A 25,458-nucleotide genomic window follows, 5' to 3' on the forward strand; every position below is an offset into this window, starting at 1 on the left:
CTTGCACTAGACACAAAGGCAGATTTTGCCTTAAGTAGTTGATGTGTTCCTCTAAACTGAAGGTCAGGAAGAAAAGAGACTCACAAACACTCCTCCGGGGAACTTATGCCTAATGTAAGATGGAAAAGTAATGTAATGATGCTCTAGCTTGTGGCTATGAAACTAATATTCTGCGGAGCAGCTTTACATTGCAATATTGTAAGATTGACTTCCCTTACCCTAGAGCGTGCACATCCAGAAAGAGCTGCTTGAACCAACAGTCCCAGTGCGTGCAGAGCCAGCAGCAAAGAACAGGAATTAACAGTGAAATGCTCTGGGATGTGGGGTATCCATTAGAAAGGTAACTGCATATTCAAAGACAACTCGATTGCTGTGTGCTCTAGGTGGGCAACTTCTTTGCTTGATAGCTATATTTTGAAGATGTTGTCAGTCAACGATATTAAGAAAAACTATTCACTCTTCAAGAAATCTGGGACTATTGGTGATATTTACACAGAGGAATGGGTCAATCAGCAGAACGTGTTTGAGCAGATTTTTTTCTGCACCAGCTAGTCAATATCTCAGTGTATCACACAGAAAATGTAAATGCACATGTCACATGAGATAATAAAATAAGAAAATCAGTCTGTTAGTTTCAAACAATGTTAACTCAAGACAGATGTTGATGCAAATTCCAGACAGAAATGTTCAATTGATTTTTAAATGTTGGAAGAGGAGAGCAGAATGAATGAAATGCACACTATAAAGAAGTGAGATATTTTAAACAATTGGTGTATCTAACTCATATCAAAATCCTGACGCTGCAAGTTGGTGAACACAAGAAAATCTCTACCAAGACAAGCCACGTGTTCTGTCAGGGCTTGATAAAACACTGGAGATTCTGTGAATGTACTGAAAGACAGAAAATGGAATATTTGCACTGAAGCAGTCTCAGCTGAGACAGGGTTACCATTTTTCTAAGTGCTGTGCAAACACGCCGAGAGGACACTGTCCCACAAAGCTAAAGATGCAAAGGCAAAGAAGGCAAGGTGAAATGCAGAGAGCAGAGGGGATTTGATCAGTCAAGGATCTCCTGGAGAGCCAGGGCCTGTGCCCTAGCGAGAGGTCCTCCCTCTGCCTTCTGAAAGTGGTTACTGAACAGTTCTCTTCAAATAAGGCAGCTATAGTTTTTTTAAAAAGAGATGAAAAGCGCGTTGGAATGAAAAGAGAAAACTTAAGTCTTACAGGAATAGATGCTACAAGCTAACTCAAAGAGGATAAAAGACTTCAAATAAGAGGAAAACACATTAAGCAATATTTAATTTGTCCCCGTATTGTTCTTTTCCATTTTCCTGGATTTGCAAATAGCATCAGATAATTGGTTTAGGGCCAACGTGGCTATTTGAACACCAGTAAAAATCCTGGATTTGCAAATCTTTGTACCTTTCTGAACAGGTTCTGAGATTCATAGTGCTTGTTATGCATGTTTTGGGTTTCTTTAAAGGAACCAGTGGAATTCACACATTATGTTTTGCTGTATTTATATGGTTTTATTTCAACTATTCTCAACAGAGAATCTTTAATAATGCAGATGCACTCTGCAGATAATACCCATGGTACCTAGATAGTCCCTCACTCATGAATAAACAGTAGTTTGTGAAAAAGTAAATCCATTTCCATTCCTTTTCACACCTGTTCTAGTTGTTTTGCTTTTTCATAATACAGATCCCCTGGTTATGCAGACCTGCCAATCAAAGGTGTGTAACTTATTTTGTTTATATCATGGCTATAAAACCATTCAGAGACTGCACTGCAAGCTCTGTCACACAACCCAAGCCAACAGGGTGGTAGAGAACAAGCACGATGTCTCTCTGCTCCTCTAAATGAACTCTCTATTCCCATTCTCAGAATGAGACTTTTGAATACCAGTTACACATGGGATCCACCACCTTGGAGTCATCACTTCAAGTCAGTCCAGTTCACAAAGCGTACCAGGGTTTTTCTCTGCTGACAACACTGCTGATTTTGCTTGCTGAATAAGGACAGGTCATAAGTTCACAGGGTTGGCAGCCAGAAGGGACCAGCTGATCTTTTTGTCTGACCTCCTATATATCACACCATTAGGTATGATTCAGATAGCACCAGAATGTGAGTCTGGAAAATTTCAGAGAAAAAAACCTCAAGATACAGGAGGAGAATTATCTCGGATGCAAGAAGACTTGCAACACCAATCACTTGGTGAAGATCTTACTGACAAAACCACAGTCAAATTGTAAACCACCACCATCATGGGCCACCTTCATCTGAGGACCTGATTCAGTAAAACACAATAGGACTAGAAATACATAAACACTGCAATGTAGGCAAAAAATCAGTAAGGCTCTCCAATTTCCTACAAAAAATGCTGCTTCTGCTTCACAATAAACAAGTACATGCAGAATTTATGCAAACATAAGCACCAATTGAGGTATAAATGAAAGGAAGTATCTGAGTATGTTTATTTACTGTTACAGTGATGACACAAGCTAAATAATTCAACACCTGGCATGTCTTCTGCCCAAGAAGCTCAAGTATTAAGTTCTCATCCTGCAATTGGATCAAAGGGCGCAGAACCTTGTCACCATGGAAAACCTTGAAGAGGATAATGTCACTCTGTGAAGGTACCAGCTCTAAGCCTCGCAGAGCTGATGAATGAGCAACCAGTAGAGGGTAGAAAATGGAAGATTAGAAAAGAAACTCAACTGAATTGGTTTTTAGAACTAACTGGAAAGCTGTACACTTCTGTGTGAAGGCAAGAAAGTGCTGGTTTGACATTTTTATCCTAATGGTTTAGGAATCACCAACTTAAGAGAGTGCCTTTCACCTTGTTTTGTGTAGGTGAGGTATCTGGAACTGCTATTGGAAGGCACATTTTAAAACTATACCATAATGGTACTTGAAATAGTATTATAATAAATAAAACTACGTAAGACTCAATCTTTCACTTTGTTTCTATCACCTTCTTTAAAAAAAAAAAAAAGTTCACAGAAGAAATAAAGATGATGATAGCATCTAGAGACACAGCAAACCCCATCCCGACATCCAATTCTCTCCTGATGGGAGATCCGAGTTTAAAAACCCATCTGTACAGACCAAACCGATCACTAAGTTGAAATGCATAAAGCGAGAAACCGAAGAAGAATCTGATCTAAAGCACCCCAAACAAATTACTTATTAAAAATATAACTGCTTTTGTGGGTGTATTCTGAAAATAAAACTACCCCATGTGGACCTTCTCAAATTTTAACGAATGCTTTGCTAAGCAAGCAATACGTCGTCTTTAAGTCATTTTTGAGCTGAAGAAATAATCCTCAACTTATTTAAGTGGCAACAAATTATGAAACTGGAAAACAACCATTCAAATGGCCTATGTAACAATCAGAGAAAATGATCCATCTCTTTGTCTGTAATGCTTTACACTTGCAGTGATTACTGTATATTTTCCAAATGCAAACACATACTATTCATCACTGGAATTGCACAGCAATTTTAGCTAGGGCTACTGGTGAATGTTTTCAGTTTCACACTGTTCAAAGGCTGAAATATTTATCTTTCCTGAAGGAAAAAGTATGATACCAAATGGCTGCATAAATTTTAATGCTGAAATTCAATTCAAAGGGGATTTTATAGAAGTACAATTCCCAGAGATCACTTTGAGCTTATTATCACCGGCAAAATATTTTTATTTTTTTCCAAGTGGGACAGTCAATCACCTTCCTTTTGACTTAGCTTTATTAATTTCTTTTCACAAAGAATGACAGTTCAGCAGAAACAACATGAAAAGCACATCAAAAATTACAAATGTATGCAGTGACTTGGGAACAAAAAGGAGATACCAGAGACAGAAACATGTTAGAGAACAAAAATAGACCCATATTATCTGAAAAGCAAGTAACTACAGTATTAGTCATTAGGTTGTTTTAGCAAGACTGTCACAGTGAATTCTTATGAACCTTTTTTGGTTTTTGGTTTTTTTTCTAGCTTATTTTAGTTTCATGCACCTTTCAAGACACATCATTACACCTCAAATACCTAAAGCTGTCTCAGAGTGCATCTGAAAGCTACCAAAAAATGAGACCCGAGTTCTGATTAGTTCAATTAATGATGCCATTTACAAAAAGTCCTAAAAGTGAACCAGTTCCATGCCCTGCTTTGCTGTTTCTGTTGATGGAAACCTTGATAAAATCCCCTTTCTCTGAAAATACAGCAAAGACAAGACCTAAAAGGGCTCAGATTCTGGAATTACTTTGAGGAGAAGGGGTCAGCACTGATGCACTAATCAAAGTGGCCTTAGCACTAATTAATACAGGCTACAAGAGACTGTCTTGCAAACTCAGCCTTAATCGTACAACTGTATCAGACAAAACCATACCTTGCAGAGAAATAAGTCTTTCTACTCTTTCCTCATGGCCAAGATCTCCATGCTTCTCAATTACACTCAGTGAAATTAGGCCCAACTAATGAACTTGTGTCATATTTTATCTTAGGACAGAATGACATCGGGATGCAACTGGTCCTTGAACGCACCCGCGATGGTGCAGCTCTAGTGTGGGCCCTGCTAGTGCAGACTTCTCCTTGCAGGCATCATGAATGCCAAGCGTTGTCTCTTTTTTGTTAGACAAGATGTGCATCCCTTTATGAAATAAAGTCCTGTTACCATGCCTCTAGTTTCTTGAGAAAATATTGTTAAAACTGAGATGAGTTGCCAGGTTAATTCAAACAGGTCAGTATGAATGAAACAGTGACTCTTTCTGCTAGACCTTAGCATAAACACAGTATCTAGCCATGAGCTTTAGATATCAGCTCTCCAACTCTAATATAAATTATTGTCACTGGGGGATTCACAAGGTAACTAACTACAAATAACCTCTGTCAAAAGCATTTTTTACTTTGCAGTTCAACATTGGCATATACCAAGTTCCACAGATCAGATCAAGGTAACTTCCTGCTCTGCCATACATATGCCATCGGTAGTATCCTTGATAACGGATCACATCCTGCTCAACTACTTGTCCTCCCTGCACCATGCCAAGCATTTGTATGAATCTTTTGTGGATGTGCATTTAATTTAAAATTTCTTTGAAGAGAATTGGAACAAGCATACAGATTAACATGTAGGCAGCGTGAAGGAGTTCCTCAATTATACCTGTGTTAGTATTGCCTCAAAATAATCTCCCTAAATACTTCAAGAAGAAACTAAGGAAACCCCAGGACTACGCATAGCTACAGCAGTAAGGGTTATATAAAGATCTGTGCTTCTCTTCTCATGTTGCGAGATCCAGCAGGAACAGGAAAAATTAATTTATTATTTATTTTATTTATTCCTGCTACACAGCAAAGTGCAAAGCTATGAAGCCTGAGCTATCCACCATTTGCGAGAGGAACTTATCACTGGGGGGTTTATGTAAGAAGGAAGAGTTTTGGGGAAAGACAGGTAAGCAATCTGAAGCCCTCTTCAATCACACTTTAAGTAGCCAAGTGAACCAGGACACCAAGAGGTGTGTCTGCACAGCTACGTTAACCATCACTGAGTTCAATGCTGGGCTCCAAACTTGTAAATAACTCTCTTAGAGAAACTTAAATAACTTTCTTGAGAGAAACAGGGACTGGTTCATTTCCAATTCAGTGTAGATCCTCTGAAGACAGCAAAAATAAAGTTGCTGTCCATTCTGAAGTAAACAACAGAATTGGGATTAAGCTCTTTAATCATGCATAGAAAATATATTACCATATGGTGCACTAAAAACATTACTGTGATAAAACCTACAGTGTAAAAGACAACGTATAGAACATGTTTGCTCGGTAGGATGAATAGTAATCAGGAACCACTGCTTTACACTGTTATGCTATCGTACTAAAAACCCACTTTTTTTTTAAATTCAGGAAAAAGATAAAGTCTTTTGGAGGTATGCTTGAGACATATACATAATTTGAACCTCAAACAGGACTCACAGGACTTTATTTATTATTAGAGCTGGAAAAGTAAACTTTAAAGAGTTCATCTCACAATCCTCTCATGAATTCAAACAGCCTTGGTTATGGAGCACTGAGAGGTAAATATACCAGAGAAGAGGAAAAAGCACTGAATACAACCATTCCTGAGTATACTTACAGTTTGAATTAAGAAGCCAATAAACCCCGCAGGAGGATTTTAATTTTTTTTTTCCTTGTGTATCTAAGAAATCCATTCCTTTTTTCCCTGGATTCTTCTTTAAGAGGATGAAATATTTCAGAAAGACACTGCCATACAGCTGTTAATTGAGAGATTTATCTTGAAAATAGGGGAGTAAGAGCAATTACAGTAAAAAACCTGTGGCTTGTAGCTCATCTGTTTCTTAAAATGTTCACTTTCAACTGAAGGAAATATTATTATCCTCCATGAAATTGCTAGCTGAAGATAATTAACAGTTGAAATGTAGATACCAAACTATAATTATATGTACTGCAGTAACATATTATATAAATTATCATAGGATAGCAAACAATTCTATCGAAATTCAATAATTTCTTCATTCTGAAGCACATAACTAATTTTAATTTTTCAAAGAAATGAATGGCTTTCAAAATGTAAAAGTCTTTTCATTTTTACAACTAATTTCGATTATTTAGTAAAAAAGGGAGGAGGAGCTAGCTGTCCTTTCACTTTAAAGGCATAATATTTTCCAGTCTCCTCTTTTCTTTTTAGTGACACAGCAAGACACACCACAAATACTACAGTCATTTAATTAGTGCTTCATCAAACAAATCTGGAGCAAGCATGAACTGCATCATCAGCTTTGATATCATCAGAGAAGGCAGCTCCTCCAGGGTAATACAACAGTAATGCACTACACAGTGACAAACAACACTGAGTGGAACAGTTAGTTGTGGAGATAAAGAGAAAATAAAATATTAACCAATCAGCCAGGCAACAGCAAAGGTGCTATTACTTTTAAGTACTGTTGTAGTAGTCCTTACCTGTCCAAGATCACAATTCACACCAAGGAGATTCCTAGTCTGACTGTGAAGAGAGAACGCAAAAAGGGACAGAAAAAGGAATGGAAAAAGAAGAACTTGGAAGGGACCTACAATGATCATCCAGTCCAACTGCCTGACCACTTCAGGGCTGACCAAAATTTAAAGCAAATTATTGAGGGTATCATCCAAATGCCTTTTAAACACTGACAGCCTTGGGGCACTGACCACCTCTCTAGAAAGCCAGTTCCAGTGTCTGACTGCCTTCTCGGTGAAGGAGTGCTTCCTAATGTTCAGTCTAGACCTCTCCTGGAGCGAGACAAAATCAACAGAGAAATTTGATTGATTGCAGTAATGCAGTTTCAGTTTTAGAAACATTTTGCATAAACTTTTTCAGTGTAGGTTTTGTTAGTTAAAACACTGTCTTCATAATTTGCTCAGCTCTCTGCAGAAGAGATGGGGAAAAAATTACCTATTTATCTGTAATAGCTCGTGCTTTCTATGTAGAACTGACAGTAATAGCAAAATCCAATTGAGCCCCTCTGTAGATGTTTTGTACTTTTCTCTTTCTGGCATAAAGAATATGTTTGGTTTCCTGCATTTATCTCAGTTTTTTATCTCAAGAGGCTTTTAATAATCCCTTGTTTTCAAGAGATCTAAATTAACGTTTCCAGAAATCTTTATAACTGAGATTTCTGCAATTTGATAAATCAGTCATCCACCGCTAAAGAAAGGTACCTACCATTTTAACTTTATAATTCAATTTTAAGGTTTTTATTGATTTATTTTTCTTTCAGCAGAATTGTAGTTGATACTCCTGTTTTCATTAAAATAATTCAGGATTGACTCACAGTTATTTGTACTACAGGAACACGTACTTATGTGAGTCGCCTCTCTCACTCTTGCTGCTCAAAAGGTTTTGAGTCAACCAGTATCATATGGCGACTGATCCCAACTAGCCCTTGTAGAGAGGAAAAGACACACCTCAACTCATTAAAGGACCGCCCTGTAGATAGATTTGAAGTCCCCATGGAAACAGAAAGGCTGGTTTTACTTCCAAGAATGCTCTCATGCATATTCTGGTTTATTCTTATCATAGGCTCCAGGACCACACTGTGATGTGAAACACAGTGCCACAAGAAGTGACTGTCACGATGCTGTCTCCAACATCGTGCACCTGATCAGAATGAAAATGCTGCCACAGAAAGTCTTACAGACATAGAAAATTACCCTATCAAGATTAAGAGCAAGGACAGCTTCTAGCAGTCATTCCTGATTGACTATGATCAAAATGCTTCACAGCTGATGGGAAGGGGGCCAAATTCAGACACAAACATCAGTTTCTAGTTTTCAAAACCACAATTCTGACTACACCTACGAGTCTCTATTTTCTCTTTGCAGAGGAGTATGAAGGGATATCTTTCCCAAGACCAGAGTTTGACCTGAAATTAAAGTTAGAAGAGAGGAAATAATCACATTTATGCAATGAATACAATGAACATGTAACCAGGCCATGGTTTGTCCTGGGCTATGAACCTGCTTCTCATATACATTGCAGTAGCCAAAGCTTCTCTTACCTTCCAAGTGCTGCCTAAAACACTGCTGAGCTTACCTTCCTTAAAGAAAACTCAACACCAAAGGACTATTGAAGGACACTTACTAAGACATTGAAGGACAACTATTACTGAGGAAGAGCTAACACCACACCTGTCTTAGAAACGTCTCTACATTTGGTCTGTTCTTACACAGAAGTGCTACACAAAACCATACCAAATGGATTTTGGAGCATGATGTCAGTGCTATGCTGCAATGGCAATTTCAAGGAAATTCAGTATTTGCCAGCGCTGTAATGAGACTTCTTTCTTACAGGTGGTCAGAAATTGATGTGCCAGCCTCCCCTGTCTGAGTTGATAGCCATCCATTTCCAAATTAGTCTTGAGCTTTCTGACCCGTTTTGTTCCAGAGAAGAGCTGTCACTGCAGTTCAGAGATGAAAATTGATCTTTTAGCTCTCCAGTGTAACTCAAAGTCCTTTTAACTGAAAAGGTCAGTCAGAAGAACAAGAGTCTTAGCTCTATATACAGCTAAAGTCTACAATATCACAGACAAGTCTTCTGCAGGCTGTGAAAGCAAGAATACACCTCAACCTTAGCTTACTAATTTTACATGAAAAGTTAAAATTAGGCAAGAGAAAAAAGGAAGAATTAGACTGAAAGGTAATTAAGCTTCTTTCCTACATAGATGAGAGCAAATAGAACAGTTATCATAACTAACAAACAGCCATAGCTGCTGGGAAAATTAGTTTATCCAAGCTAACCTCAGATTTACTCATACTTCCAGCTCACTTTTTTAACTTTGGCCCTCCAGCACTTGAGGAAGAGCAATGTTGACTCAGAGTCATTCAGTCTACTCCTCATTAACTCAAGATGAATCCATGTTTTCACTTACTCTCCTCTGAAGTCTCACTCTACTCTTGAGTTCCTTGAATGACCTGGTCTCCAGATTAGGAAAAGCAAGAACAAATAAAAATCCCACATGAATCACAAATTACAGTGGACTGCAAGTCAGCAAACCACAGTTCTGAGATCAAAAAAGCACCAGGCTCATCTGCTACAATTTCTGTTTTTTCATGCAGTCTTTGGTACTGCTGAATAACAAGTTACTATGAAGAATTGCATTACTTTCAGCTTTTCAAGAAGAACTGCTGAATTTTGCTAGACAGCAGAGAGATGTAACACCTCGTGCATCTTTTCTTCTAGTCTTTTTAACAAAAAAGGCTGGGTGCCGCTGAGAAGCAAAGAGCTCTTACACGGCTTGAAAGCAAGCCTACTGTTTGCAGAGAGACTCGTGGAAAGACAAGGACATGTCCTTTCACCTCAAGAGTTGGTATAGTCTCAGGCAGATAAGTGGAAAGCTTTGTCAAAGATGAACAGCCAACCTGTGTGGCTGTATCTTTACAAAAAGAAAATAGGCAGGTTAATAGCCACCTTGTTTATACCAATAATACGCGTTATAGCTGCTTGATAAACTGGCACCAGAACCAGTTTATACTCAGACTCTTGATAGCTTGTGGAAATTAACTGTTGATTCTTCCTAGAAAAAGAGGGGAGCACAAACCTTCAGCATTCACCTTCTGAGTGTTGCCTCTGAAGTTATGTATACTGCCATTTCTGGAGAAGATGGGATGCTCTGTGAGGCATGAGGTTGGTGATGCACATGGTAATTTCCCCTACTGCAACCCACATTCAATGACAATCATTAAATGCAAATTATATTCCCTTTTCTGTATAATCCTTTTCATTCTGCTCCATAGGAGCCTTACTAAAGAAGTGAGCACAAGTACTCCACTTCTGAGACGTGTCAGTGCTGGAGGCAAAGGGATGCATATTCCTAATATCTGTAGGATGTGGGGGCTGACGCTGCTCACAAAGCAAGAAATGCTAATACGATGAAAAATGTCAGCTGGGATTCCTCTCTCCTTATTCGAATACAGGGCTGGGGGACCTCTGCAGAAAAAAAATTCTTATATATTTTTAAGCTTGTTACAACAGTTTGAGCAATTACTACTGTCATTCATAATGGAATATGGCTACTTAAAGGAGGAAATTACTACTCACCAGTGGTCTGAAGATGTAATCTTATTTATGACAGCAGAAAAGGATAACCAATTACTTTTTCCCTATTGCTGTTTGTATTTCCTTTCTTGGAGACACTGTTCTTTCTTGCAGCAAATAAGCACAGATGACCTCATATCCAGTACTCTGATAATGTGCATATCCTACTTCTAATATAAACAGAATCTACGCTGTGTAACATGCTCCACTGGCAATGTTTTCTTAAAGCTAGATTAAAGTGCCCAGTAGATATTAAGATCCTAATTCCTTGTTCATGGTCCCCAGTAACCCTGTTTGTTGATTACTACTTTGATGTAGTAATGATGACTATTAATAGATTCAAATTCTCCAGGCAATTCAGTTATAGCATTGATTTTGATCAGAGCAAGATTATGCTCTGTGTTGGAAATGGACGTTCACCTTGATTTGCATTGAGTTCATACCTGCAAAGGCTCATCCTGGATAATGAAACCATGAAAAAAATCATTCTTCATGATGCTACAATAGGTTACAACTTTGCAAACCTGGCCACCGCTAATGTTAGTTACATTAACAGTGTATCTATACCTTTGTATAAAAAGCATAAATTATTAAAAATATACAGAGAAAAACACTGTTTCTTTTAAAAACATTAATTCCCTATAAAAATGGGGTCAACCAATACATAAACGTTGAGCGCATACATATAATTTACCATCTTGTCTATGAAGGCTGCGATGTAAGTACATGCAATAGTTTGAAAGGCAGAGAAACTCTTCTTCTTCACTTCTAAAAGGTTAATGTTCTCTGAAACATGCCAAGACCCCTTCACTCATCAAGGAGGTAATTAAAATCATATAACATAACAGTAGCTGTTATTGTCCCTACAACCAAATACTCTGATTACATGCTTCATTTCGTATTTCTGATGAAACTCTCCAATTTCTTCAGCTGTATTCAACAGTAATCCCTACAACTCTCTTTCAGCCAATATCATACAAAGAAGAGGAAAAGAGAAACAATCCACACACAAGAAATAAAAGCTCTTGTGCAGCACTGTGTTAACATTCACTCTGGAGGCTGTACAAATGAGACCGAGATGTTACCACAAAGTCATTTCTTCAAACCTTGATTTTTCCTTGCAAAACAGAATCTCTGAAATCAATAAAGATTTCTATTAAAAAAAAATAATCAATGGCACAGTTTAAACAAAATTCAATTTTTCAAACTAATTTAAGTAACTAAATTGGAGCTACGAAAAAAAATTCACATAAGTATTTTATTTCTTCTACTGCCAGTACAGCTCTTTTATACAGAAAATGTTCTTTTTTATTGATTTTGTTCCCATGATTCTATCCAACCCAACATTAAATTCTAAGTTTAATTACCTCCACAGCCACGGAGTTATTCAACTGATTTTAAGCTTTATCAGGTTTGTCTTTCAGTCAGTTGATGTGAAGTCCACCAGCATCAATTTGAACCTTTCTATCCAAGATCAACGGCCAAAGAATCCCCTGCACAGGGAACTGGGAAGTCCTGTGCTAGGGGAAGTAAAGCCAAACCTTTCTCAGCAATACCCAGTAAAAGGAGAAGAGACAACACGCACAAACTCAAGTACAAAAAAATGCATTTAAACATAAGAAAAAACATTCTCAATGTGACAGAAAAACCATAGGTTTCTCTATGAGAAGGGATGTGGACTTTCCATATTCAGAAACACACAAAACTCAGGCCATTCTTTTTTTCTTCAGCATAAAGATATCAAAACCAGCTTCATGAAACATACTCAAATCTAAAACAGCAATCCTTTGGCTGAAAAACACAGCTTAAATAGTTCTGACCAATTCAGAAGTAACACATCTAAAAATAGTCACTAAATAAAGCTGAGGCCAAAACTCTGGAAATGGCAATTTGCTTGCAAAAGTTTTGAGTAAAAAAGAGTCTAAAGGGAGTTGTATCACGATGAATTAACCGCTTCCTCCAAGAAAGCAAATGGGGTCAAGAACTTGGCATTTCATTCACACAAGATTTTTGGCGTTTCTAAATAAAACGTGTCGTGCTACTATTATTTACCCATACTTGCTTGTACAAGGACTTGATGACTACATATAAGGTATCTGATGGTCTGGGATTTTCCTTTTTCTTTTTAACCAAAACAACATATTTTACAGAACATTTGAAGGTCTGTATTGCAAATCTGCTACTTTTTTCTAAGAAAGCTTCAGGACATAATCTGTTCAGAAACCATTTATCTGGAAAGCAGATCAGAATACAATACTATGGTTTTTATTGCTGTTGAAAAGCTGTATTTACACCATGGTCCAGCACCTGTTGAGTTGAGCTATGAAACAGGTCTCTGGATGCACCCTTTCTCTGTAAAAAATGTGGCTTTTGACATTCCTTTAGCTATTTAATAATTGACAAAAATATTTTCTTATGACTACCCAAAAAAAGGTCAAGAAACGTGGAAGAGAAGGCAGGTTACGACAGCAAGACCCCCACACTCCAAGATCACTGTGCTATGCTCCCCTCAACCTCCTCTACCACCACAGCTCACAACATTCGCGACCAGACACAGGAACACAAGACTGTTGTGTGGCTGGATGCTGTACTGCAATATTTCTGACTGCCAGCTCAGCAGCATCTAGTTACTTTACTTTTTTAATCTACTTACTGCTCTGGTAAATAACATATGAACATGTGCAAACATTTAAGGTCAGATCTAAACAGGAAGTTGACATGGTTTTGTCAACAGGCCAAGACTCACTCATTAAACTACATTAATATAAAAACATAATGCTTTTGCAACACTTTTTGGCTTTCTGCTGGTGGCCTATCCTCATCTATACAAAAGAATTCTGAGTCAAAGAAAGTTAAAATGCCCTGGGTCAGATCTTTCTCCCACTGATTTAAAGCTCTGTACCCAAAACTTGGTATCACAAACTTGGGAAGATGATCTGGATTCCTATTTTAAGCCAAAATCTTCACAGCTAAAAGCTTAGGGAAATTAATTTCAGACTGCAACTGGAGTAAAACTTGGATTTTTACACATCTGTGCTTCTACAAGATGCTTTCCTTGATAGCTGTTTTCCTATCTTTTCTACAAATGCCAGGACAAGGGGCAATGGGAGCAAGCTGGAGAACAGGAGGTTCAACCTGAAGATAAGGAAAAACTTTTTTACTGTGAAGGTGACATAGCATGGCCCAGGCTGCCCAGAGAGGTTGTGGAGTCTCCTTCTCTGGACACATTCAAAACCCGCCTGGCCGTGTTCCTGTGTGACCTGGTCTGGTGATCCTGCTCTGGCAGGGGCGTTGGACTGGATGAGCTTTCGAGATCCCTCCCAACTCCTCATATTCTGTGATTCTGTACTATGTCTCAGTTTCCACCTCTTCATTCCCTAAACTGCCTACCAGTCCTCTTTCCTCATACACACAAAGGATGCTCAACTCCTCCTCCACCTGCAGAAATCTACCTGCAGTCCTGGTAAATGGTGCTTTAAAATCAATTACCAGTCAGCATACAAATAGTCTAACAATATCCAGTAAAGAAGACAGGTGTTCATTCTTGGTCAAAGACTCCAACCATTCACTGCACAACCATAGCTTTTTCCATAAAGATCCTTCACCTTACATAAAAAGATCTCACATTAAATTACTTTTTGGCAGCAGTAATTGAACTATTTGTAACTGACAGTCTCTTTCATTAAATAAAGCAGAAAACATCAAATTCTACCAGATACTAAGACCAGCCTTTCAAAGATTTCAGACCTAAGGAATGGAAATCTGCTTCAGTTCATTTGCTCCTAAAATTGCTAGATTTTAAATGCATGCTGAAATTAGTTTCCTTGCTTTGCATTACACAGCGCCTTATGGGATTTTCAGAAGACTACAGTGCATATTGTGATAGCATCTATTTTACAGGGCATCTACTTGTCTTCAAACACTTGTTCTTCATAGCATACTCCACAAGTGATAATTTCTGACAGGAACCCCACACATAAGCTTACCCTTACGTAGGCAACTTACAGCACATACAATTACAACATGCACTGATTATGACTCTATATCACTTGCCAAGAAACGTATGAACAGGGTTTAAAAGCGAATAACAGTGATACACTGACAGCTCCTAAAGCATCACCTTGGCCCTCATATTTAGCTGGCAGTCAGCTCTCTTTGCACCAGTCCCCAAAACCAGTGCAAGAACCACGGGAGACTCTAACTTCTCACCTACAGATGTTTTCCAATTTTTTTGATACCTGGAGAATCCCACAGTGCATTAGCATAAGGAATTATCTCCTGAACTCCTTATTAGCACACTTGGCGAGAAAAACAAGCAAATGTGCTGCCAATGATACACATAAGTACAGAAAATGAAGTTAACATGACGGCAAAAAAACCCAAATTATGCAGAAAATTATTGGAACACATAGTAAACTGTAATATTAATCTATATCTTAATAGAGGAGAATCATATGGACATGACGAATTCAGAGCAATTTGAAATAAGGCACCAAGCTCAGAAAAGAAATGTCTCATTAGGTGGCTCAAGATTAGATCAGAGAGAGGCATCTATCCTAGAGTGAACTCACAAACCATAAAATAACCAGCCTAATTTTAAGCTGCAGGAAAATCCTACTGTGTAAGATGCCTAAAATTAATATAAGGAAAGAACATTTTTACTTTATCATCCGTATGTAGCAACGAACTCTTGTACTGTAAATGAAACAAGAAGGCTTTTCCATCTACAGTGTCTGTGAATCTGTGCGGACCTGAAAGACAAAGTCTGTTTCCAGACTGAATTGTGTAAGATTTCAGCATACCTGGCTTCTAGGCCAAACCTTCCAAAACGAGATACAGAACAGCCGATATCCCCAAACTCCACAAGCAAACTGAATATCTTTTGTGTATTAAGGCTTCAAGAGTTTAACTGAACTCTACTGTTCAAAACAGAAAACAAAACATGCAATATTTGACAGAACTACTTTATATTTGTGACATTACCAGGACCATAAAGTGAAAAGAGAATTTGCCCCTTTAGCTGTCCCCCTGCTGACAGCCATCTGACTGGTGATACAGCAACATCACAACTACCTTACCGGTCATATACTTCTCTTCTTCTCTGCCTCTCTGTCATGACAGCCATCTCTTTTAGCAGCATAACCATAGTGCAATAGCTACTGATCTCCTGCAGTTCAGATGTTCCACTTGTAAAACTGCTGGATTTGAACATGCACCTTTTGCTGCTTCAGTTAATGGAGTAAGAACACAGGGGATTTTAAAACCAAAGAGTCAGCATCAGCTGATAAAGCGCTAGTGTGGTTCAAACAAGTTATCATTCTTTTTGAATGGAGGTTCTAACCAACTGTGATGGGTGACTTGCTGTGCATCCCCATGACAGACACCTGCCAAGTAGCTAGAAGACAGTTTACTAACCAACCAGAGAGGGACAACACATAAACTTAACTCACTCCAACAGCTCTATGCCCGTCTTTTGTTGGGAGCCCCAGAACTGGACGCAGCACTGCAGGTGGGGTCTCACCAGAGCAGAGCAGAGGGGCACCTCCCTCGCCCTGCTGGTCACACTTCTTCTGATGCAGCCCAGGATGCAGTTGGCCTTCTGTGCTGCCAGCGCACATTGCCAGCTCATGTTGATCTTCTCATCAACCAGCACTCCCAAGACCTTTTCCTCAGAACTGTTTTCAACCCGTTCTCTGCCCAGTCTGTATTTGTGCTTGGAATTGCCTCTACCCAGCTGCAGGACCTTGCACTTGGCTGTGTTGAACTTCATGAGGTTGGCATGGGCCCACCTCTCCAGCCTGTCCAGGTGCCTCTGAATGGATCCCTTCCTTCCAGGGTGTCAACCATACCACCCAGCTTGGTGTCATCCACAAACTTGCCAAGGGTGCATTTGATCCCACTGTCCATGTCGCTGACAAGGACGTTGAACAGTACCAGTCCCAATACCGATCCCTGGGGAACACCACTCATCACTGGTCTCCACTTGGACATTGAGCCATTGACCGCAACTCTTTGAGTGTGACCATCCAGCCAATTCCTTACCCAGCGAGTGGTCCATCCATTAAATCCAAATCTCTCTAGAGTCAAGGATGTCACATGGGACAGTGTTGAAGACTGCACAAATCCAAGCAGATGACGTCAGTTGCTCTTCCCTTATCCACCAATACTGCAGCCCCATCACAAAAAGCCACCAAATTTGTCAGGCACTATTTTCCCTTTGGTTACCACCAATCACCTCCTCATTTTCCATATGCCTTAGCAATTGGCTTATGTACTTCCCAGCACTGCAAGGAGTGATTGGAGGTATCAATGTATTCTCACTTCTGCTGCACATCAGGAGGTTGAAGTGAGGAAACTATGCAAAAAAAACCAAACAACAAACCACCAAAACAAACAAAAACCAGCACAGGGCAGTTCCCATCATACTTTACCAAACACATGAAAAAGTTTTTTCAGAAGCTCACCACAGAGATGGACAAATTCCCCCACTCCTTATTACCATCAGCACTTTCAGATGGTGTAAGCTAGCTTTTGGATGTTCAGAAATTCCCACTATTCTCAAGGACACATTTGAGACTTACTTATTACTTGGATTACAAGCTTGCAAAGTACATCCAGAACAAACCCTGAAGGGTATGTGTGCTTACTCCACATATCTTGAGAGGTTAGGATGCCATCTCCAAGGCAGGCTGCCTGAAGACTCTCTGCAGGACAGCTCTACAGAGGACACAGGAAGGATGCAGGAGGAGGAAGAAGTGCTGTAGTTATGATCATCACAAACATCACTCTTTCAATGAATTATGGACATGGAGAAGCTGCACGGTATCTTCACAGGTAGCAGCTTTACACTGCACAAAACTGCCAATGGATTATAAAACCATGGAAATATTAAATATGGAAAAACAGATCTACATTTTGGAAGCACTTTGGTCAAAATAGCTACATGTAAACCTGGGACTCAGGAACTCCTCTGAGCTACTGGACCCAGGCAGGAGTCTTGGCTCCCTATCCCCAAATGTTGATTCCCTCAAACAAGACACACCAGCAGTTCAACTGGAAAAGAGGTAAAATACACTTCAAACAATCCAGAAGGTCCAGGGACTTCTTTGATCCAGTATAACATGCACTCCCAGGTGAATTTCAATGGAGTCATTAAATGTTGGGTTGCACTTCCATAGATGCTAAACTCAAGTTGCTGTTGTATCAAGCTATTAAGAGGAGTCACCTAACTTCAGTAGTCTTTCCAGAAAAGGACAACAAAAGACAGCAGCCTTGAATGAGGTACAGCAACTCAAAGTACATTTTCAGCAGCCACTGCAGATAGAGTTCTGCTCCTCGTTCAGAGGAGGTGGTAACACCAGCATTGTCTTCATGCAGGTCAACCTCCTGTTCTGATTTGGTACAAAAGGTCTCAATTTTCTCAGGCAACTATAGTCTGCATCTACCTGAAAGTCACTCTCTGCCTTTACAGAACAGCTTGTGATCCCTGGATTTTTCTTACTTGTATTACATGCACTCCTTGGCACAGGGAGATGAAAGACACAGCAATTTAAACAGAGAAAATAATCTATGCTCTAATAAGGAGAACGCACTCTCCTTCAGGGCACAAGCTGACGCCCAAAGTGGAAGACAGGTAGTTCACAACATTTTTATTGAGTACGCAAGGTCAGGTCAGGCCATCCGGGGGTGTCAGTGCTGTCTCTCTTGTTACACATCCCTGCACTATGTTCTTACAGCACAACATTCACAGCACCACAGACTTTCTCGCTAAAGGCCTCATTTTGCATGGATGAGGTTTTAGATCCTGGTATAACAAAGCTTTTGATTGACAGCCTGTCCAAGGAACACTATAAGAAAAACTGTTTTGAAGATGAAAACGGCTCCTGACTAAAGCCTCTAACCTCTTTATGAGCTGCCTGGCAGCTTTTACTTGTGATTTATTTTCTTCATGTGTTCAAGTGAAGCAGAAAACACCAAACTGTAGTGGTCTACTTGTAACTATCATTTCAAGAGAGGTACCATAGTTTATGACAGGTCTCATCTTCCCCACTTACATTTCCACAGCCATGAAAATAGGAAAAAAAAAAGCACCCACAAACAGCAACAGAAACTAAAAAAACATCCTTTTTTTGGTGCTGCTTCACAAATTCCACAACAAACAGAGAAAAGATGACAGAAATCTGAAGAACAGAACTTCTTCATTTTATCTAGAATCAATCTTATCCTGAAGGAAGGAAGATAGGAGCCAAGAAAAAAATCTTGGACTGTTTCTGGAAGGAAAATTTGCAATGACTTGCATGTTACGCAGGCAAGAAGGATAGCTTTTTAAAACTGAGATAAGAGAACAATTTTTCACAGGGAGCAGGAAGCAGAGGAGGTATAGTTCATACATTACACAAAACAAAAAATACTGACAATGTAGAACTATGGCAAAATTTCCAGACATGAATTATTGTATCTTCAACATCCTCATTGCTTCACAGGTTCAGGAAGATAGCACAACATTGTGTTTCCTACATTTTTTGCTTTTCACTCTTCAGTCTAGTGAGGGATGAAATAACAGCAAGAATCTAAATTTACTATCACAACTATAAACTATTCTTGACTGAAAATGCAGGTTATCTAAATAATTTTGCTACACAGAAGGAACAGGGGCTAGCATGGTAAGATTATCAAATTACCTTTTCCATTATGAGACTAAAATACGTATGGATTTTAAGGCTTCAAGCACAGTCTTGTCAGAGACTTGGATATTATAACATCAGGCTTCAAACAGTTAAGTACTTCAAGCAGCTGCAGAATTGCCTCACTCTAGCATACACTTGCCAACAGCTAAAAATTACTGCATATATAGTATCTTTTAATTCTTATCACATTGTAATAAAAGGCCTTGTAGTGGGAAATATAGTCAATTCAGCCAGATGCTAATATTATATTAGCCAGTGATGGAGAAAGCTGTTCTCATAATTTTGATCTAAATACACTGGGCTATCACTCTGGAATTTTTGTGAGCTGCAGTAACATAACTCAGTGCTTATAAAACCAATACCAGTTAAAAGTAAAACCCCAGTATGCATTCTGTGGCTGCACTGGCACAGGGACAAAGCGCTTTGCTGTGTGACAAGCAGTCTGGGTAAGAGAACTAGTAAATTAGTCAAAAACTAGTGTGCAAAGCAGAGCACGCTACACATACCATGTTTCTAATCTCTGCTGCATTTCAGTAAAGTGACCAACTAAAACACTTGCTGAGTGCTAATTGTAAATTTTAGTACACGAGTACATACATGCACTTGGTTTAAGCCTTTGTTATTATACATTGATGAAATACTTAACCAAGAGGATTGCAATTAATTGTGACAACCAGATCTGAAGGCAGACTACAAATAGCAATGAATATCATTTGTTCTAAACAGCATACAATATAATCTGCTATTGTCTCTTTAATGTAATTGCAGTTTATAAACAAAATCTGAGACAGCTAAGTCGGTTTATTGTTTAGGACTTTAAAGCTTATAACATATCCACAAACATCTACTACTCCCTTATCTGTTTCTGGGACTCAAACAAGAAAAAGGGAGCAAGACCAGATCAGAATTTCATTCATCTTACTACCCAACTTGTTTGTGATATCTAATTCTGCACAATTAGACAACCTGAAGTTATTACTTTAAAAAAAAGACCAGAAAAACAAATTCCAGAGATATGACTCACTGGTACTCAATTGGCAGTTCTCAGAAACAGAACAGCACAAGGCAACAAACAATGCTGGCCAAAAAAAAAACAAATGCAAAAAAGATCACAGTAATCAAGTTAGTCTGCAGATGAAAAGAAGTTTTATTGGACACCTGACATAAAACACTCTAGAAGTAAGCTCCTCGAGACAGAGAAAGGAATCTTTGTAAACGTCTGAGTTAATACAGCTAATTAAAGCAGACAGGAGCTTTCATAAAGCCACCTAAACATCTGTCAGGATTTAGCATTAACCAGGAGTGCTCAAACTGCTCAAACCATCAGACCTAGACTGAGGACCACCTCAAAGCCAAATGTAGTGACAAGTGACTGTGCTGTCCTAGGAGCAGACAAGAAACCATAGAAACTCCAAACTGTGCCAAATGTACATCATTTCCTGCCTACTTGCTCCTCTAAATAATACACTATTGATATACCTGATCCCCCATTACACGCTACCTCTGTGCTGTGATGCTGACAGAAAAGTTAGGACAGTTGACCTGCTCTCCTCTGCTTGCTGGAGCTGGGAACAGAAGTACCATTCACTTCTGCCTGTGGCCAGGCACAGCAGCCCAGTGACAGCAGACACCTGAACGTGGAAGTATAAGAACCTCAAAATCAAGGCTAGCACTGACAGGGAGGGACCCCTGCTTTAGCCACAGCCAGCAAAAAGAAAAGAAAACAGGGAATGAAAGAATCATCCTTCTACTGGCAAATTACTGTACCTTCTACTATTACAGGGACTTCTTGAACCTCAATTAATTAGTGAACCCAGTTCATTAGGATGAACAGCATCAAAATGATGTAACGTGGTATCTGTGTATTCCTTTCTACTCCTTCCACCTACAAGTATACAATCTCCCCTGAAGGAACCTTAATGATAAAAGCAGTTGAACTGTCTTTGTGACTTGAACTTTGGTTTAGCAGTTTGAGTACTTGAAAGATACTAACTAGATCTTGTCAAAACTATGTGGGTCAAAAGTGCCTTGTCATATTTCATACTTCAGTGGAATATAACAAAAGAAATATTCAGTATGTAGACAAAGGTTGCAGACAGAGGTCTGCATTAGGGACCATATAACCCCTCAGAAATACCCTGTTTTCTTTAACCTTGAGTAGTGCTCCACTCTGCTGACAGTCCTGCTATGGTCAGTGAAGTCAGGTCGTTCTCAAGACAAAATTGTGAGCCTGTGACCCTTCCTTATTTCCAGAAGGAAATTTCTGGCAGTGGTGACCTAAGACAGAAGTCCAGACCCCTCCAGAAAAAATCAGGTTCATGATCTAACAAAACAAGAGCAATTCCAGAACATACATAGGACAGCTTTTTACAAATGAGGCACTGTTTTTAAATAAACTTACAGGAAGAGTGGATACTCGGAAAGCTTTTTCTGCCTTCAGACACCAGATCTGGATCACCTGTGCAGTGCATTTCAGAGTTCATTACTCCATCTGGAAAGCAGCGGTAAAAGAAATCGGGACGCGGTCTACAAAAAACACCATGGACATTAAAAATATAAAAGCTGTAGTAACAAATAAACCTCAAATTGATTATTACATTTACTGCTTATTACATACAGAGTTCATTCCCTCCTGCCTTAACACAGCAACAGAAGCCACAGAATCATTTAGGTTGGAAAAGACCCTTAAGATGCCAAGACCACCACCAAATCACATCCCTCAATTCAAGGTCACTTTTTTTGCAGGGAAGCTTCCAGCACAGCGTGCAAGGAGGAGTTGTCTCAGAAAATGAACATGCAGAGTTACTCTTGCCTAGAGCAATCAATCTTGCACAGCACTTCCAGTGACAGAGCAAAGCAGCATAGCAACCCCACAAAATTGTGCAACTCTAGCTGACACGTCTAGCTGAGAGCAGGACTACAACTCAGGCTGCAAGACTGGCACCAAAACCACCATGAAATCCTAATATCAGCCTTGATGCTGACTCCCTAACTACATGGAACAAACCTCGGAGTTTCTTTTGATGCTGCTCTGAGCTTGAACGATAGCACGGAGGTTTGACTGGTGTCATACTGATCCCGAGCTAATAAACCGTGTAGAAAAGCAAGGCAAATGACCACAGATTCAGAGATGAGCTGACAGAGCAACTAGTTGGCTTGGAGAGAGGGCAAAATGAGCTCATGTCTGCCTGAAGATGGTGCAGACACTCTTAATTATATTTCAAAAGCACTCTCAAAATAAGTGTCAAGAACCATTATCTTCAGGGCATGAGGTTCATCAGAAACCAAGCACTAACACTGCTTCCTCAATGCTGCAAATCAGGTAAAGTTGAACAACAAATGCAGAATCGGACTCTATTAAATAGTGCATGAATTCAACTCAAATACATATATCTTTTTCAGCTGAAGTTATTAAAATTCTTTATAAAGAGATGAAAAATACCCCAAAAATTATTTTCCAGAGAGAAAATAATCGCCAATAATTGTTTGCTAGTATTTTTCTGAGCCCTTCATTCAAACTTATGCTTCCCTAAAAAACAGCCTTGCTAGGAGTCCACTTATGTCTTAGCTCTAAGGTTTGTTCTGCCATGGGTCTTGCTATTACCTGGAAATACCACATTCAGCAATATGCTTCACACAAAATGCCGAGTTATAGAGACTCAATTGATTCCTGTTTAATCAGCCTAGTGGCACTGGCATCTAAACTCCCATGAGCTGTGTCTCTTCCCTTCTGTGTTGCCCATTTAATGAACTGATTTCAGCTCACACCTCTCCTTTCCAACTCCTCACCTGTCCGTATCTGCCAACCAGTCAAACAAATAACAAAATACAAGGGCATAGACTCCTAGTCTTGCTAATACCTGGAAATACCACATTCAGCAATACGCTTCACACAAAATGCTGGGTTATACAGAGACTCAATTGATTTCTGTTTAATCAGCCTAGTGGCACTGGCATCTAAACTCCCATGAGCTGTGTCTCTTCCCTTCTGTGTTGCCCATTTAATAAACTAATTTCAGCTCACACCTCTCCTTTCCAACTCCTCACCTGTCCATATCTGCCAACCAGTCAAACAAATAACAAAATACAAGGGCATAGACTCCTACCCCAGCTGGATGTCACATAATGAAGTTGTACAACACCTGCACCAGCAAAAAGACAGCTTCATGGGGGCTCCTCCTAATTCAACGTGCTTTGGAGCAGCAACTATCTTTTTATTAAGATGTATTGTATTTGTCAACTCTGTCTTCATTTCTCTGAACAGTTAAAGCCATCATTTATAACATGACAAGACTTACCTTCCCACTATTAATTTAATAGTATTTGTGCAGACGCCATTCAGAGCTAGAGCCAAGGAAACAGCTACAAAACAGAATGAACAAACAGAACAATAATAACCTAAATACCAAGCTATAAATTGCAGCATTACAGCATTTGATTTACAGACTGAAACCTCCACTGAAATGAAAACCCAATGATCTTTGCAGCCCACAGTTGTTCTTATTACCCAGATTAAGGGCAGACCCCAGAGCATGATAATAATCATGACTGACTTCGTTCTGCTTTTACTCTTGAGAAATCTTATTTCTTTATGCAAGGCTTTTTCCTATCATGCCATTTGCACAGACATAAATCATCAAATGGAAACAAGTAGTAGAGAATCAAGTTCTGTGTTTATCAGTTTTGTAATTTACTAGATGAAAATCTTACACTCTTTGGTTCAAGGAGAATTCCTGTCTAGAACTATACATAAGATACATATACACATATGTGTATGTGTTTATGTATGTAAACAGTCCACTTTCAGGATAGAGATTTGCCTTCTGGCTAAAAATATAATTAGTTTATTTCTTTTCTTTTTCTTTCAAAAGGATGTGGATGTTTTAACTAAAACTCTTGACATTTTCCCCTCACATTCACTCCCAGGATTAACCAACTTCCCTAATAAAACTGGAGTAATAAACAGTAACTGTCATGGCAGGTATGAATAAATCATCATCTTTACTTGTGCTAGCATGCCAAGTCCCTAGACTTTCTGAAGTACCTCATCTAAAGCCTGTGAAGATCTCTGCCTTGATCCAGTGGCACTTGGCTCCAGTGCATACAATCCTTTTAGATTAAAACTGATTTAACATTGCAGTCCACACTGTAGCTCCCTGTTACAACACAAGAGCCACTGAATTTTCCAGCAGAACAACTACGGTAATATAATTTTTGATTATGACAGCTACATGAGCTATTTTCTCATTGGACTGCTGCCCCAGATGCTACACCTCAGCAGCACTCATCCTGTCTCCATAAAATTTTTGCCTGGGGATATTATAGATCATAAAAATGTGTGTGTTATAGGATCTATTTTTCTTTAAGTTAAAAAAAAGGTCCTCCATCAAAGCAAAAACAAGGGTTTTCTCAGACTACAGCAATAGCTGCCAGCAAAAATAAAAGAACAAGTTGATCCTAGAGACACTGATATTGTTCAAAAAAAGTCTTACACTTTCAACACCTATGTTCAGTGACCACTCAATCCCACGCTTTCTTTTTCCTCTCAAATATTTTAAAAAGTGGGAGATGTAGAGATATTTGCTTTCTGAGACACACAGTAATGTTTACTCTCTTCATTGAACTTTGTCTTGATGGTTCATTGCATACCTGACTGAACCATTCTTTCACTGTTGAATATTCCTTACAACAGTAATCCAAGTATCAAACAACAGCGTGAACAGCTGATAAACAAACTGCTTTTGCTCCTATTTTGCTCCCTTTAGAAAAGATTATATGACTTTTGGTGGGCAATATGAATCTAGTCAGTAGAGAGATGTAGGCATTTCCAGGGGAAGGATTAATAAGAGCACCTACATTAGGAAGATAACTACTCCTTGCCCTAGATGTACTGAATTACCTTTATATTAATGGCTATATATGAGGCACAAAGCATTTTCACATCCTTTTAACATCTGATCTCTCCTACATATGATGCCAAAAGAAATTCACTTTTGGGGGGATTTCCTGATCATTCACTGTGAACTTTATGCGCCAGATCTCAGCAAATCTGCAAAGCTTCACCACAGTTAATGAATCTTCACATGAGATTCACATCACCAGAGACATTAACATACTGAATCCCATTAATGTACAGTAGACTTGAACATAATTAAGCCATAATTAAGAAGTTCCACACTTATGGCA

The 25,458-nt window shown here is 39.0% G+C and overlaps 1 protein-coding gene across 1 annotated transcript in view; it reads right to left on the reverse strand.

The window, feature by feature from the left end:
- The window catches only part of PPAPDC1A (phosphatidic acid phosphatase type 2 domain containing 1A), a gene marked incomplete at its 3' end in the record, with an annotated part of 35,056 nt that overhangs the window by 2,200 nt on the left and 7,398 nt on the right, over positions 1-25,458 (reverse strand). The window contains exons 4-5 of the mRNA XM_010192743.1: positions 23,571-23,634; positions 21,674-21,798 (exon numbers count right to left, since the gene is read on the reverse strand). Of these exons, the coding sequence (XP_010191045.1) occupies positions 21,674-21,798; positions 23,571-23,634 (189 nt within the window). The remainder of the gene's footprint in view (positions 1-21,673; positions 21,799-23,570; positions 23,635-25,458) is intronic.

Source organism: Mesitornis unicolor, unplaced genomic scaffold (genome assembly GCF_000695765.1).
Source record: "Mesitornis unicolor isolate BGI_N332 unplaced genomic scaffold, ASM69576v1 scaffold661, whole genome shotgun sequence".
Lineage (NCBI taxonomy): Eukaryota > Metazoa > Chordata > Aves > Mesitornithiformes > Mesitornithidae > Mesitornis > Mesitornis unicolor.